Raw genomic sequence first — 14,793 nt, 5'->3', positions numbered from 1 at the left:
CATCCCAACACTATGCCGCAGTAATGATCTGATATTGCAGAGCACTTGCCGACTAGTCGAGGTCCCGCTGTTCTATTCCCGACATGTCAAGTTAAACGCCGAAAATTTTCGGTATGCCGAATTTACTATTTTTTAGTTCCGAAAATTAACGGAATCGAATTTTGTATATATTTATGTACAATGACTCAAAAAAAGTTAATATTTAGAACGAAGTAAGAACAATTGTAAGAAGCGTCAAAAATCATAATTTAGGTAAAGCTTTACTTTGTGGCTTGAATGTAGCTTTATAGTTTTTCTGCTTTACTAGACAGAACTGTTACCGAACAAAACCAAATAATAATATGTTAAGAGCTGTAAGCATAAGTTTGCATGAACTTATGAGAAGTATTTCCTAACAAGTAATCAGCTTTTGTGTTGTCTTAAGTTTTAAAAGCCTTAAGCTCCCCGTATAGGTGTAAAATATTTCATGATTGTGCGCACAATTCATTTAATATTAATCAATTCCACGCAATTACTTGCAAAATTCCAAAAGTGTTAATAAGCCGAGAACGCAAGAATAAGTTTGATCATATGTAAGTTTATATGTGTGTGTGTGTGTAAAGTAAGTGCTATGGCTTACAAAGCAAGTGCATGAAGTGATATTTAACTACGCATAACGGTAAGTAGGCAAATATGAATAAACACATATAATTATATTAATACTTTGAAGTGCGTGCTTGCGAAATTCGCACGTCTATACTCACCTAAATTATTTGTGGCATTTAGCTTTAATATTCTCATGCGTTTTTTGCCAATTTAATAAAGTGCGCAATTGATGTTTGAGCTGTTGTAAAATTTTATGTGAATAACTAAAAGTACTGATATCAACATAACAAAGATTAAGTTCAAATGCACGTGTGTTAAGTGCCAAAAATGCGCGTTTGTTGCGCTTATCGCCTTTTGCATTTTAATTTGCATTAAATATTAATTAAATGAAAGTTTTGCGTTTGCTTTTCAACTTTCAAGCGTGTAAGTTTGCAGCATTATGTGTTGAAATACGTTTAAAAGTGTTTAAAATTCAGTGCAAGTGCTTTGTGCAGCTTTCGCTCACGTGATTAATTTTGAATTTTTAATTAAAACAGCTTTTATATGCTCAATAATTATAGTACAATTGGTGGAAATACTTTTTTTTTTTGCATATTAAATAAAAACTTGGGTATGAACATTATGAAAGGACGCATCTAGTAGTATGACGTTAGAAGCAAGACTTGATTTACAGGAGTTTTTAGAAAAAAATAAAAATAAAAAATTTTAATTACGGAGGTGATTTTTTTGCGGCGGTAGCTGGTAAATTAAATTATGTGACATCCGGTTTTCTCCCTTTTGCAGCCGTCAGACTGTAACAATATATATAAATTACATATACTTTGAAAGGTCAAAGTCAGCACTATATGACAATAATAATAATAAAATCAGCTTGGAAGTGACGCCTTATTTGAATGCTCCACGAAAGCCTTTGTTTTATTTACAAGATATCAGAAACTTTTTATGAACTCAGCGGTTTCTGATGGCAAACTCGTGATATGTTTCTGAACGAATGAAATTGTCTACAATTATAAAGGCTTTACGACAATTTGTTTCATTGCAAGAACATATTTCTTTTCAGCAGGATTGAAATGCGGATACCATACATGCAAATACTTTTCTCTGGATATCAATTATCTTTGCTTTCTAGCTGCAGATGCCGAATTTCGCTTGAAGTAAATTATATGTCAGCGAATGTTTTCTGCAGCTATCTACAAAAAGACATAACTTCTGCGGTACCTCAGATACCCTTATTCACACGGAAAAACGGATGTTAATAGCTTTTCGGGTCTTCTACGTCAGAAACCTTTTGTCGTACTAGAAAGCAAGGCAATAGAGTTTATCGCTAAGCTAAACTTTGATCATGACTGCAAAAATTTCTATAAAATCTTTCTTATTCTCATTAGTATCAAGAAGAGTAAAGCTTTAAGATGTTTTTTTTTTTTTAATTTTCAAGAAAATGAATTTAAATTTATTTATTAATGATATTAAGAAGTCATGTAAATGTCAACTTGTTTGCACGGTAGTGATAAACAATACATACGCTTACGAAACTTATTTGTCTGTAAGTAAAAATTTACGAACTTAAGGCTCTTAGTCCTCAGTGACAAGTGACAAGCGCTTACGAATCCAAATACAAGCGATTACAGCTGCGCATCGCACACAAGCGCTCAAAGTGTAGGCGCGCTAAAGTTAATCTCTCCCGCTTACACACACACACACGCATGTACATGTATATAGAAGCAAACCAGACGTATATCAGTGCGCTCGTATTTGCTCGCATGCCGCCACTGTGCAATTTACTATGCCTGTCGCGCGCATATTAATTTTAATAAATTACTTAATTATTTCGGTATTAAATTTTGTGTTGATGCCGCTGCGGCTGGCACAGACAAATCGTTTGTAAAAAAGGTTGAAGGTGAATTTCAGGCAAACAATGTGAAGAGCACGCAGCAAAAACAAGAGAAACTGAAAAAAAAAATATTGGTTGTGTGGCAATGCACACCCGCACTCACACATTCACGCCTTAGTACAAACTTTTCACAGCGTCTCATTCCAGCGCAGCGTTGTACGCCACGTCGTATACGTACCGGCATTTTCCACCTAATTTGCTTGCAATGCGCGAATATGTAATGAGCGCACAAATTGACGGCTTTATGTGTGCCGTTTGTTGTGCGCTTGCTTACGTGAATATGTGGCGTTAATATTTAATGCAACCAAAGCGCGGCAGAAGCAATGACTTTGCATTGTTGTAGTTTTTCTGTGTTTCATTATTATTTTTTATAGAAAGTAAGCGACGGTAAGTAGAAAGCTGTATGTCATGTATATGAATTATTTATGCATGGAAATTGTAGTTGGGAATTGGCTGTGAAATTCAGTTTTTGTACTTCAACTCATAATTATGAGCAAAACTTCGACGTGCTTTAGTAATATTGGGATATATACGCTGATCCTTTTGAATTTTTTAGGTGTGAATAACATTTTATTATATTTCAGTCTTCAACTTTAACTAACGTTTTGAAACTTAAAAATTATATGTCAACACAAATATAATTTTTTTTAACCAGTTTTTGAATTTTCAAACATTTTTAAAGTAATAGTTAAGCTAATAACTGAATTTTTTATACATATTTTATATCCGTCCGCTCATTAAAAGTCTTCACATGCTAGCTACGATAAAAAAAATTTTTCTGTATATATGTGTGTATGTAAAAAATGGAAATTATCTCTATGCGACTCCATGCGTGCAACAACACTTCACCATCGTTTACTTTTAATCACTTTTCCCTTGCATTGCGCACAACACCATATCAAAAAGCTCCGCAAACGAGGTGACGGCATCAAACGTCGACCTCAGCACATACAACCCGACTGCCTGACGTTTTGCGCCTGTAATCCTTCCGCTCCCCTACGTATGTGTGCTACCGCCCGCGGCTAAGTGCGACAGACTGTGTGCAGGCAAGCACACATGTGCTGCGCCGGATAATTAATTGCCATTTTCTTGGCAATAAAGCCAAGCCGTTGTTTAAGGTTTTTTGTTCATTGTTTTTTCCAGCTTTTCCTGTTTTGCTTGTGTACTCATGCCTTTTTTATTTGTACATCCTTTAATCATGAGCTTTTTGTTCCAACGGTGTTGTTGATGCTAATAATTTGTAACCACTCTTCTAAAATTTTTGTTGTAATATATGTTCTGCCTTATTAAGGTTTGCAAACAATTTTTTTTTTTTTGTTTTTGGTAATTTCTCTTAATCAACGCTTTTTTTTAACATTTATTAGTCGCTCGAAATACAAACAAACAGACACGCCTATTCTGTGAATTGTTTTTTTAGGTTTCAGTTTCAGCGATTCATGAAACACTTTTCCAAATGGAGTTCACTGTATTACTTTTCTGCTCATTTGTTGTAATTATTATTACACTCTCTCCTGTTTGCAGGTCCTAGATTGACAAATTTAGCAGCTCATCAATATTTTAGGCACCAAAATGTGTGTGTAAAACCGAAATACCGTCATATATGATTTTTTTTGGAGTAAGTTTGTGTTTTACTGCAATTTTCTGGATAAAGAGTATGATTGAACTGATTATGATTTCTAAGAAAATTGTTATGAGTGTGTCATGTAAGTAGATTCGTTTTAAGAAAAAGAGCTTCGTATGGTTAATAAAGAGAAAAGAGCAACAATATTCGGATTATAAATAATGTTAATCAAAAGTTCAATAAGAACGGCCTACGTGATCCTAACATCGATGAACATAAAAAAAAACGATAAGAAGTTTATCGAAAATTTGTAAAAATTCTGCATAACGAGAGTAAGTATTTTGAGTAATAGTTTAAACGGTCACTAACGCAAGACCGTGGACCGAATCAGCTGATGCGACCTATCTTATGAGAGCGTAGTGTAAATGAACACTTACCACCGCTACTACCGTCTGCTTCTAGAAACCGTACGGTAGCATATCCGCGAGTGAGCTGAGAGTGAGAGGGCAATCTTTTGCAACGCAATGGTTGCCAGTCTCGATTTTTTGTAGTAATTAAAAAATAAACTTTAGTATATTTGAAATATTTTTAAAATAACTTAACACCACAGTCGTATACATTTATTTATAAATAGGTAGACTATTTTTAATAGTTTGATTTCAGTTTTGAGCTTTTACATTACGAAAAATTATAACTAAAAAACTAAATGTGTGAAAAATCGTATATTCAAATTGAATAATGGCAACATTGGTTAAATCAAAACAAAAGAGAACAACTGATTTGTACGTTGCAACTACGGGCATTACTTTTGACATTTTGACTGTTTGAAGCATAATTTTCCGCACTGAGTATAATCGTTTTGGCATATTTGTAAAATAAAAAGAGAATGAACTAATTACATAACTATAACTGGAGTTCTCCTCTCGCGGAGACAATGTCGGTTGCTTTCTCTCTTTCCTTCTCATCAGAGACAAAAATTCGTATTGCCAAGCTTTTGAAGTTGCTCTCATTTATGCTAAGAGTGCTGGAACAGAGTAATTCTTATGCGCTATTTCTTTCGTTTTCACAATATAAGCTTTATGGTGTGTTACTGTTTAAGGAGGAAAATTTATCTTATGAAGACTTCAAAATCTACTCAAGTTTTTAGTGGCTATTCAAGTATTATCACTTTATAGATATTATTTCTGATTACTTTTAATACTCGTATTTTATGGAAATCAAATTTTCGTGCTTTCAAAAAATTAAATAGTAAGTACTCTGTTTCTCTTTCGCTTCTCAGTAGACTCCTTTAAACTTTTATCTGCTACAATTCTATTTCGCCGCTAACCATATTTCTACCAACCGCATTTTTCACTGAACAAAAATCCTTACGCATTCTTTCCAAAAGCGCGAGCCACCAGCGCAAGGAAGAAATTAGTAGCTGGCAATTCGATATGGAAATGAAGAGGAAATGAGCAATATTGCACCTACGGGAGCGTTTATCGACAAAGCTAGTGACGCCGAGCCAATGTAAAAAACAGCGGTGAAGACATTATAGAGACAATGTTAAGAATGCGAGTTTGGAGTTTGGCAAATAGGAGAAAGTGCGAAGAAAGTGTCTGCAGATAAAAAAAACTTGCCAAGTACCAAATGAATACCCGCACGAGGATTATGACGAGCGTGTGCAAGTGATAAGCGCACGCTGACAAGTGAAAACAACAGCGTTGTAGCATAGTTGTGGGAAAATAAACACAATCCGACCACCCCACCGCCGCGGTTGTTGTAGCTTTTATAATAGCTTTCCTAGGTGCCCCATACACAATTTGATTTCCATATCGCACTTTCACGCGGGAATATTCGCAACTGAAGGCGAAACTTTCTCGCCGACAAATTTGCTGATTGTGCTCAGGAGACTAAGAGGACTCACTTGTGCGTGGCTATGGCTGTGTGCAAACGGAGAGTGTTTGAAAAAAGTGAAATATATAAGTAATAACAAGAAAACAAATAAACTAATACGTTTTGCATAAACAGCAGCAGCAGTGGCAGCCTCTGGGAGTGAAATTGTGACAACTCAATGTAGACTGCAATGTGTCTCTGTTGTCATTTTTTTGAAGTGGGCGTGGTCAATTTGCATTTTCATGCCATTAGTGTGATATTGTTATTGTAATGGTGAAGTTTAAGTTTTGACTTCTGCTGTTATGTGAATATTTTGGTTGGAAATCTTTGTGTTGGAAAACATTGTGAAAGAAGTTTTAGAAGATAGCAGCTAGCGTACAGCTAGCACAATGTCTTTGATTGCGGGGAAAGCTGATTTGTTTAGAACTTTTGCACATTTTTGTCTGTATATTAAAAAAAATGTGTTGTACTTTATATTGAAAAAAGCATAACCTTATCGTTTACTAACTTGAAGATTATAAAACTTGGTGAGGGACTTGATTGTCTGGAAGATTTCTAACGATATTTGAGTACTCTAAACAACCCAATCTTCTACTTAATAATCATTGTTCAGGCTCTAAGATTTTCTTCTACATATTTTCTAATAATATTAGATGCACCCTGTGCATATCTTTTGAGGATTCAGACGATTTAACCATATCGAATAACCTTCAAATGGGAATAATGAAGTATTCTTTTTAGGTTTTTACTATAAAAATTTCTTTTAAATGCTTCTCAAAAAAGTCACAGAGCCGTTTTTGAGAAAAATTCTTCCAAGAAAACGTTTTGAAAATCAAATTATCATGCGTATTGTTGTCAGATTCATTCAGTAAGTCTGAAGCGGTGCTTGTGGCCATAAGATCTCTTCAAACTTCAAAGATAATGAATCTCAAAACGCCATAAGAAGGCGTCATTTAGTCAGAAATGAGGTTTCATTGCTCCTAGAGTTGTTTCCCTCTCAACAGATTTTAAGAGATATTTAGTCATTCATTATTATTCTTGCTGTTTTTCTGAGCTTAAGCCGACTTACAGTTGCTTTCGTTCTCAGTTCTCACGTTATATTCTGTTGTCAGTTAGATGTTTTGGACTCTTTTGGTATTTAAACTTATCCTCATACAATTAAGTCTCTTGTGCAGTTGTGGTTTCAAGAGCCTTTAGGCTTTACTAGGTTTAAAACATGTAAAAGTTTTGATTCTCGCTTTCGATCTTGTTGAAAAAACGGACTTGTTAGGTTAGTTTTAAATTCGCATCAATTATTTTGAGGTACACTTTTCGAAACTTATCCCTCAGCAGACGTTCAATACAAAGTTTGCCGCATTTTTTATACCATAAACTTCTTACTGCTAAGAAGGAAATAAAACATGAATTTCTTTGTAACAAAAATATGCAATTTACTGCTGGCAGCTGTTGCATAAGCCCTTCAGAATTTTCAAACTTCATTTATTTTTCTTAACATTGTATATATATGTTATTATTTGTGAATAGTTGCGGAAGCATGACGAAATCTTGGCGGCACATATGGTAATCACCTCAAGAACGCTTAGGTGTACCTTTCGCCATCTAAGAGTGTGTAGCACTTTCCATCAGGTGTCACCGACTAAATTGAATTGAATTGAGTAAAGTTTTTTTTTGGCTTTTCAAAGCAAATATCCACCGCTCATATCAGTTCCCAACTTAATACGTACAGTGTGAAGTGGCGGGGCATACAGTATACATAAGTAGATGGCATATTGTTGAACTGATTACATACCCTTGATGGTGGCATGCGGCAAGCGACACTTTAACGGAAGTACAAACAACTTAACTTACATTACGACTTACACACAGACTCTTTCACATGTGTACGTATTTGTTTGTATGTAAATTCGCTGAAGCATGAATTCTGCAACGGTGTGGAACCATAGAATTATCAACGTCATGTTGTGGTGACGTTGATATTCACATCTTACAGTGGTTAGCCCCAACAAAGCAATTATAGTGGAAAGAGACAAAAATGATGGCATAAGAGAGTGCGAGAATGGGATGAACTTATTAAGGAGTGGATAAGGCTGAAAATATTATATATGCTTAGTTGCTTGCGTAGAAATTGTTACAAGTGGATTTATGAAAGAATTGTTAATTTTGCTTTCCTGTTTTAAGCACTCATAACTTCATCATCTGGCCATAAGTTCTAGTGAGCTTCCCTTAAGCTAATTATTCTTCAAAAGACAAAAGCGGCAAATATATAGTTGATCGAAAGAATAAGTAAAGATTTTCTGCTTAGGAATAAGATTCCTGATTTCTTTCGTACGCTTTCAGATTTAGAACTTTTCAAAATCAGTCAAAACAAAAATAGAACCAGAATGTTTAGAACTCTCATGGACTCAATGTTATATTCAACTATGAATTCTTGCTACGTAATACATATAATTTCTAAAACTTATACTATAGAACAACAATAAATTAACTAATCCTTCTAAATTAACCTAGGCGCACAAATCGATGACGTGGAGTCTTCTTTGTTGATCTGGACAGCGGCTTTCTGACTGCAGCAAGGCTTTTCTTTGCAACTTTAATCATCTTTGAGTAATTTTCAGGTGCTTGAAAGTACTCAGCAGCCGCAGCTAAACTTTCTACCGTTCTATCAATCCTGGTATTATGCCTCGGCGGTACAGAAGCTTTAAAGTACTCGGCAACGGCAGCACGTGCATTCTCCATTTGGGTTCTAGAAAGATGTTTTGGATACTCAGGTGCTTTCAGATATTCAGCAGCGGCAGCTAATCTTTCTTGCGCCAAATTTAGTGCATTGCTTCGAAGTTCACCTGCGTCGGGTGTTTTAAAGTATGCGCCAGCTGCAGCAAGGCTCTCCTTGGTTCTGCTTTTCAAATTTTGTTTGGATGCCTGTGGTGCTTTGAAATACTCTGCAGCCGCATTTAAACCATCTTTGACATCTCTGGCTTTATAAAGATCTGTAATCTGTCTATCCAAATCGTTAGTAATGTGTTGAGTATCCGACAATATGGCGGCGTCAATGCGGACCACTATGCAAGTGGTGACCGTGAATAACAAAAGCAATTTCATTTTATTTAAAGCTAAATTGTAACAATTTTATTTCTAAATATAGTTCGACTGCGCCTAATAGTCGTTGTGATTAAACTGTGAATGAAGATTTAACTAAACCGAACTTATATACGAATTGTTATTGTCATATATTGTTGGGTACTACATTTTTTAAATGTTTTTTTTTTTCTATATAATAATTACACCAGCTGTTGATTGTTGTTATTTTATTGTAAATATATAGCTGATTAGTTGATGGGTCAAGGCACTAGCCGTACGCGCTGTTGTCTGATGGTTGTCTATGATGATACTCGTAATATTAGTTCTTATCAGTTGTTCAAGTCTGATCACTTTTGTTCTCAGTTTTATACACATATGTAGGTGTATATACAAGTATATACAATTATGTAGATATATGTCGATTATACTGAATCTTATCAACATAAATGATTATTTAACTTCATTTAAAATTAATTATAATTATACAGTATATTTAGCTTTAATGAGTCTATAAATAGCGGTGCTTTATGAGTACAGTGGCTTAAAGACTTACTGATATATTTGGTTTAAAGCTTTTTAACTAACTTACTTCTGAAAAGCCTCATTCTTTACGTTCCTTCCGAGCGTTTAAATCATTAATTGATTAAAATATGTGTATTCATAAGAAATCTTACAATTGGAAAGCTAATGCTTTCTATTTTACACTCTTTCAAAGTCCGTCAAAAAGTATTACTTACATCCTAAAATATTATTTTTGTAGTTTTAAATGTGACTTACACTTTTAGTTAAGCATAAGAGATTTTGGAATCTTGCAGAGAGTATTGAGAGAACTGTGCCAACCAAAGAAAATAGCTAGTGTTTGTTAATGCTCTAAAATTTGTGAAGATGAAAGCTACTTTCCGCATAAGTTATCGATAATGAATTTGCGAAAAGTTATTACATGTTTATAATCTCGTGCTGGTGATTTCAGTCATCATTTTGCATGAATTTGTATATAATTTTATTAAAATTTATATTTATAAAATTATAATTAAATCAAAATTAAATTATTTAAACTAGATATAGATGTGGACGAATAATCTTATTCCTTTGGCTGAACAACGGCCTTTTAGCTGCAGCATGGTTCGTCTTTGCAACATTAACCTTTGAATAATTCTCAGGTAATCGAAAGTACTCAGCAGCGGCGGCTAACCTTTCTGCCGTTCGATTCCTCCTTGTGTTATGTCGCTGCGATTCCGGAGCTTTAAAGTACTCGGCAGCGGCAGCACGTGCACTTTCCACGTTGGTTCTGGAAAGACGCTTTGGAAACTCAGGTGCCTTCAGGTATTCAGCAGCGGCGGCTAATCTTTCTTGTGCCAAAATTAATGCATTGCTTCGAAGTTCCCCCGCGTTGGGTGTTTTGAAGTATTCGACAGCTGCAGCAAGGCTCCCCTTGGTTCTGATTTTTAAATTTTGTTTGTATGCCTGTGGAGCTTTGAAATACTCTGCGGCCGCATTTAAACCATCTTTGACATCTCTGGCTTTATAAAGGTCTCTAATCTGTCTATCCAAATCGTTAGTAATGTGTTGAGTGCCCGACACAATGGCGGCGTCAATGCTGCCCACTATAAGTGTGCTGACCGTGAATAGCAAAATCAATTGCATTTTATTAAACGTGCAGGTAAATCGACGTGCTTTCTTAATATATTTCGCCAGTTGCTTATAGTAGCTTTAATTCAACTGTGTATGAAAATTAAACTAAGCCCAGCTTTTATACTAATCATAATTTAGGTGTGAAAATAATGGAAATACTTCCTAGGCATTCTGAGAACTGTTCGGTAGTAAATTTTTAAAGGTTGTTTTTTATTACAATACAATAATTACATCAGTTGCTAGTTGTTGTTATTTTGTTGTAAATATATAGCAAATTAGTAGTTTAGTAGATGCTTTAAGTTGCTAGCCGTAAACGCACTGTTGCTGACGATCGTCGTTATTACCTAAAAGCAGTCGTTCAAGCCCGAGCAAATTTGCTCTCAAACGCATTTACATATGTATGTGTATAGATGTGTCCATTATCTCGATTATACTGAATCTTATCAATATGAATGATTATTCGACTTCATTTTAAATCAATTAGCTTTAAGTGGGTCATAAATACGGCGCTTTAAGTGTGACAGTGACTTTATGAATGATAAAATTTTTTGAAATTCATATAAACTAATATTGCAAAATACTTTTCGCCCCCGGGTGGGCTCGAACCACCAACCTTTCGGTTAACAGCCGAACGCGCTAGCCAATTGCGCCACGGAGGCTTCAAAGACCATTGGTTAAAAATGGGTTTTATAAACAACTTTAATGAGGAGATAAAAATTATATAGAATATAACATTAACTCTCTTAACCTCTCTATTTATTATTGTTTTTCCTATTTTCTTTAACAAATTGAGAAAGAATATTGGATATTGTATTCCAAGTAAATGCAATACTATTGATTGATTTTTTTTTATATAATTGTAAGAGAAAGAAAATATGCTTGAAATATTTATAGGTTATATAAATATTAAAATAATTAAATAAGGAAATTAGGAAGAATTGCTACTAACCGTAATATGTTATTTGAATTTAAGATAATTAAATGTTCTATCAATTCACACCCATCACGAGCTAATCAAAGTTTTTTTGATAAGACATTTTCGATGGAATTTACAATTCATGCTAACAGGGATTATTTCAATTCCAGAAAAGTAAGACAAACTACGAGTTAAGGTGATATGTATATGTATGCCTAAAGTGTAGAAATATTTATTTTCAGTGTCACGCGAGAGATTAAGCTTCGCAGGCGATAAATTAATAATATTTCTTATCAGCAAAATCTTCATTCTCATGAATTACACATTTCATGGGAATCCAGCATACAGCAAAAACCGGCTTACTTTACAATAAAAATCGTGCAGTAAAAATTCGCAATAATTTGCAGTAAAGACATTTGTACTGTAACAATATTACAACAATATTACAACTCAGGTATATAAAATATTAGATTGCTTTAACTGTGGTCAATTATCTAGCATATGCAAACCACAAAACCAGCTTACATAAAATCCTCGATCACTTGCAGCATTTTGGCGACAGTATTGCTCGGCCTTTGTGCTTTCATTTTTAACAGAATTTGTTAAAACAATACTTAATTATCCAAAGGGCTGACACTTATAGGAAATGGATCCAAAATAGTAAAATGAGAAGTATCTTACAAAAAGTAAAATTTCTTCTTTTTCGACAACCAAGTTTTTTACTTTATTTTAATGAAATAAAATTTATATACCGCTTACAAAGATTCTGTGCAGATTCAGATTAACTGAAATTAAGTTGAATTACAAAACTGATAAGGGAGAGATTTCTAATACACATATATGATGGAAGATTAATTTCATGCGAAGCTATACGTCTGTTGATGTCTCCTGATTATTGCAACGAATATTAAAATAGTTTCTTTTTTAAGAATTCCATTGCATTAAATAAATATTTCGTGATAACTGTGCTTTGTGCATTTAACGAAAATTAAACATTGCAATTACAAGAAATTACTTATAGTGCATCGCTTTCATCATAACTAATCCCGATTCGGGTGTCTAACCGTCACTAATTGATAAGAATATGAGTATATAAAGACCTGAACTGCAGTCAGCAAATCATTCAGTTTGATTATATATTACAGTTATATACTATAACACAAAACACAAAATCAGCTAAATATGAAATCCTCTATCGTTTGGGGCATCCTGGCGACAGTACTGCTCAGTCTGTGCGTTTTCAGTGCGGACGCGGGTTTACGTAAACCCAAGCAGCTCACACCGGAGTTGGCAGCGAAGTTCGAAGTATTGACCGCTTGGATTGCTTATCGTCTTAATTTGAAACACGCCAAGGAAGCTTGTGTGGGAGAATATGGTTTTACGGATCAGCTCGCCACCAATTTGGTCAAAATAAGGGTGGCGAATCCAAGTGATCAGGAGAAGTGCTACGTAAACTGTCTCTACAATAAATTGGTATTCTATAAGGACAACGCCATTAACAAACAGGCCATGAAGGAGTCGCTGTATGAAATTGTGGGAGAACAGCGTTTATTGGATATTGTTAATGGTTGTCTGAGTGCTGGCGGCACCAACGCATGTGATAAGGTGTACAAGTTCCATGCTTGCGCCTCACCGGAATTCGATAAAGTACGCAGTGATATATTCTTGCCGGATGAATAGATAATTTCTATTAATTTGAGTTTATGTATTTATTTAAAACAATTTATTTAAGATGTCTTTTGAATGTAGAATATATACAAATTTTAAGTAAAAATAAAATTTTTGGTTAAAAAAATTTTGAGGCATTTTGTTCTAATGAGTATCTAGATATGTATACCTTGTTCACGATCTTTTCTACTACCTATACATAATTGCTTCAAAATCTTTTTATAAAAACTGTATGATAATATCTCCACCAACATTTCGGTTAACAGTCAAACGCGCTACCCATGAATAAGCTGCTTATGTATACCTATATAATGGAATTTATAATTATAATAAGTAAATATTTTTTTGAGCTTTAGAGCTTGAGGGTTGATCTAGCTTCTTTTTTCCGAAGTGGTATTCGTATTTTTTCGAAATGGTACCCAAGTCTATGTTAGTCTTGACTGAAATATAATAAGTATGAAATACACATTAAAATATAAATGAATGTATGGAAAATTAAAAAAGAAAACTCACTCATTATTGAATTACATTTCTAAATGGATGGCTTACTTCGCAATAGCGTTGCCAACCACTCCCCTACGCAAGTATTCATTCTAATACATTCTTACTTTAAAGGAGGTAGATAATATTTGTAATAAGTCCTCTACGCATACATTTCCTTTGTTTTGTGTCTAACAAGTTTTATTTAGTCGTAAATTTTTTAGACAAAACAAAAAAGTAGTATGTTAAGCATCCCAATCGACTTTTGTGATTTCGCTAATCAATTGGTAGTTGAAAGAACGAGTCACTTAAATTAATTATTTGTATTTTAGAAAATTTTAGCCCGGTTCAAAAACCCGCATAATGTAGTCAGTTGTTGAGCATAATTAGTTACAAAATTTAGAAAATTTTAGGGTTACCTTAGTTAAACAATTTATTTTAAGCATAATATAAGATAAATTAAAAGTGCATTTAAATTTTAGGAAATCGCTATCGATAAATTTATTTTAACGGAAAACTTTAATAATTTCTTAATTTTAGAAAAACCAAATCTTGAACAAATATTTAAAAATCCCTTAGGTACCCTGCATTTGTTAACAGGGCAACCATAAATTTAGGGGGTATTCTAGTCTAGCAAGAAAAAATAATCGTTTATGTGTTATAGGTATATTCAAAGTTTAACTATTCAAGAACATATTTACCACAGCATTTTTCATAATTCAAATTATTTTCGGGGATGTAGGTATTTTGCTGACCCGGCATCCAATATATAATTTTATGACTTAGAATGAGAAAAAGCGCACAGTCGCAAATGTGTGAATAAAAAATCTTTCAACCTTACTGTAGAAGCAGACATTGCGACATCATTGTAGACTAATAAAATATTTTGTTTGTTTGGTTTCAGGTTGCTAGGAGAGTTGAAATCGTGAGCATAATAAGTGTACGAATAATCGCACGTTTACAAGAGTTTAGGTTAGAATTGTCAATTGGACCTTAAGAAACTAATAGAATCTTTAACAGAAATCTCTGGTAGTGCTGTTGGGTAATTAACCCTTGATATATACCCGATAGGTGGCTTGCAGCACAGGTAATAAACCGTTATGCTAC

General features: G+C 34.1%; 1 protein-coding gene and 1 non-coding gene across 2 annotated transcripts; one reads left to right on the top strand and one right to left on the bottom strand.

Moving 5' to 3' along the window:
• Positions 1-11,207: 11,207 nt before the first annotated feature.
• TRNAN-GUU (transfer RNA asparagine (anticodon GUU)) lies at positions 11,208-11,281 on the bottom strand. Its single transcript has one exon. It is a non-coding gene; the product is annotated as a tRNA-Asn (tRNA).
• A 1,377-nt stretch (positions 11,282-12,658) lies between these two features.
• Positions 12,659-13,333, top strand: LOC106626801 (general odorant-binding protein 56a). Its single transcript, XM_014246634.3, has one exon. The coding sequence runs from the start codon at positions 12,721-12,723 to the stop codon at positions 13,216-13,218; it is 498 nt and encodes a 165-aa protein (XP_014102109.1). The 5' UTR covers positions 12,659-12,720; the 3' UTR covers positions 13,219-13,333.
• The last annotated feature ends 1,460 nt before the right edge of the window (positions 13,334-14,793 follow it).

Source organism: Bactrocera oleae, chromosome 4 (assembly GCF_042242935.1).
Source record: "Bactrocera oleae isolate idBacOlea1 chromosome 4, idBacOlea1, whole genome shotgun sequence".
NCBI classification, from domain to species: Eukaryota; Metazoa; Arthropoda; class Insecta; order Diptera; family Tephritidae; genus Bactrocera; species Bactrocera oleae.
The sequence above is the reverse complement of the archived record's forward strand: the minus strand, read 5'-3'. Positions and strand labels throughout refer to the sequence as shown.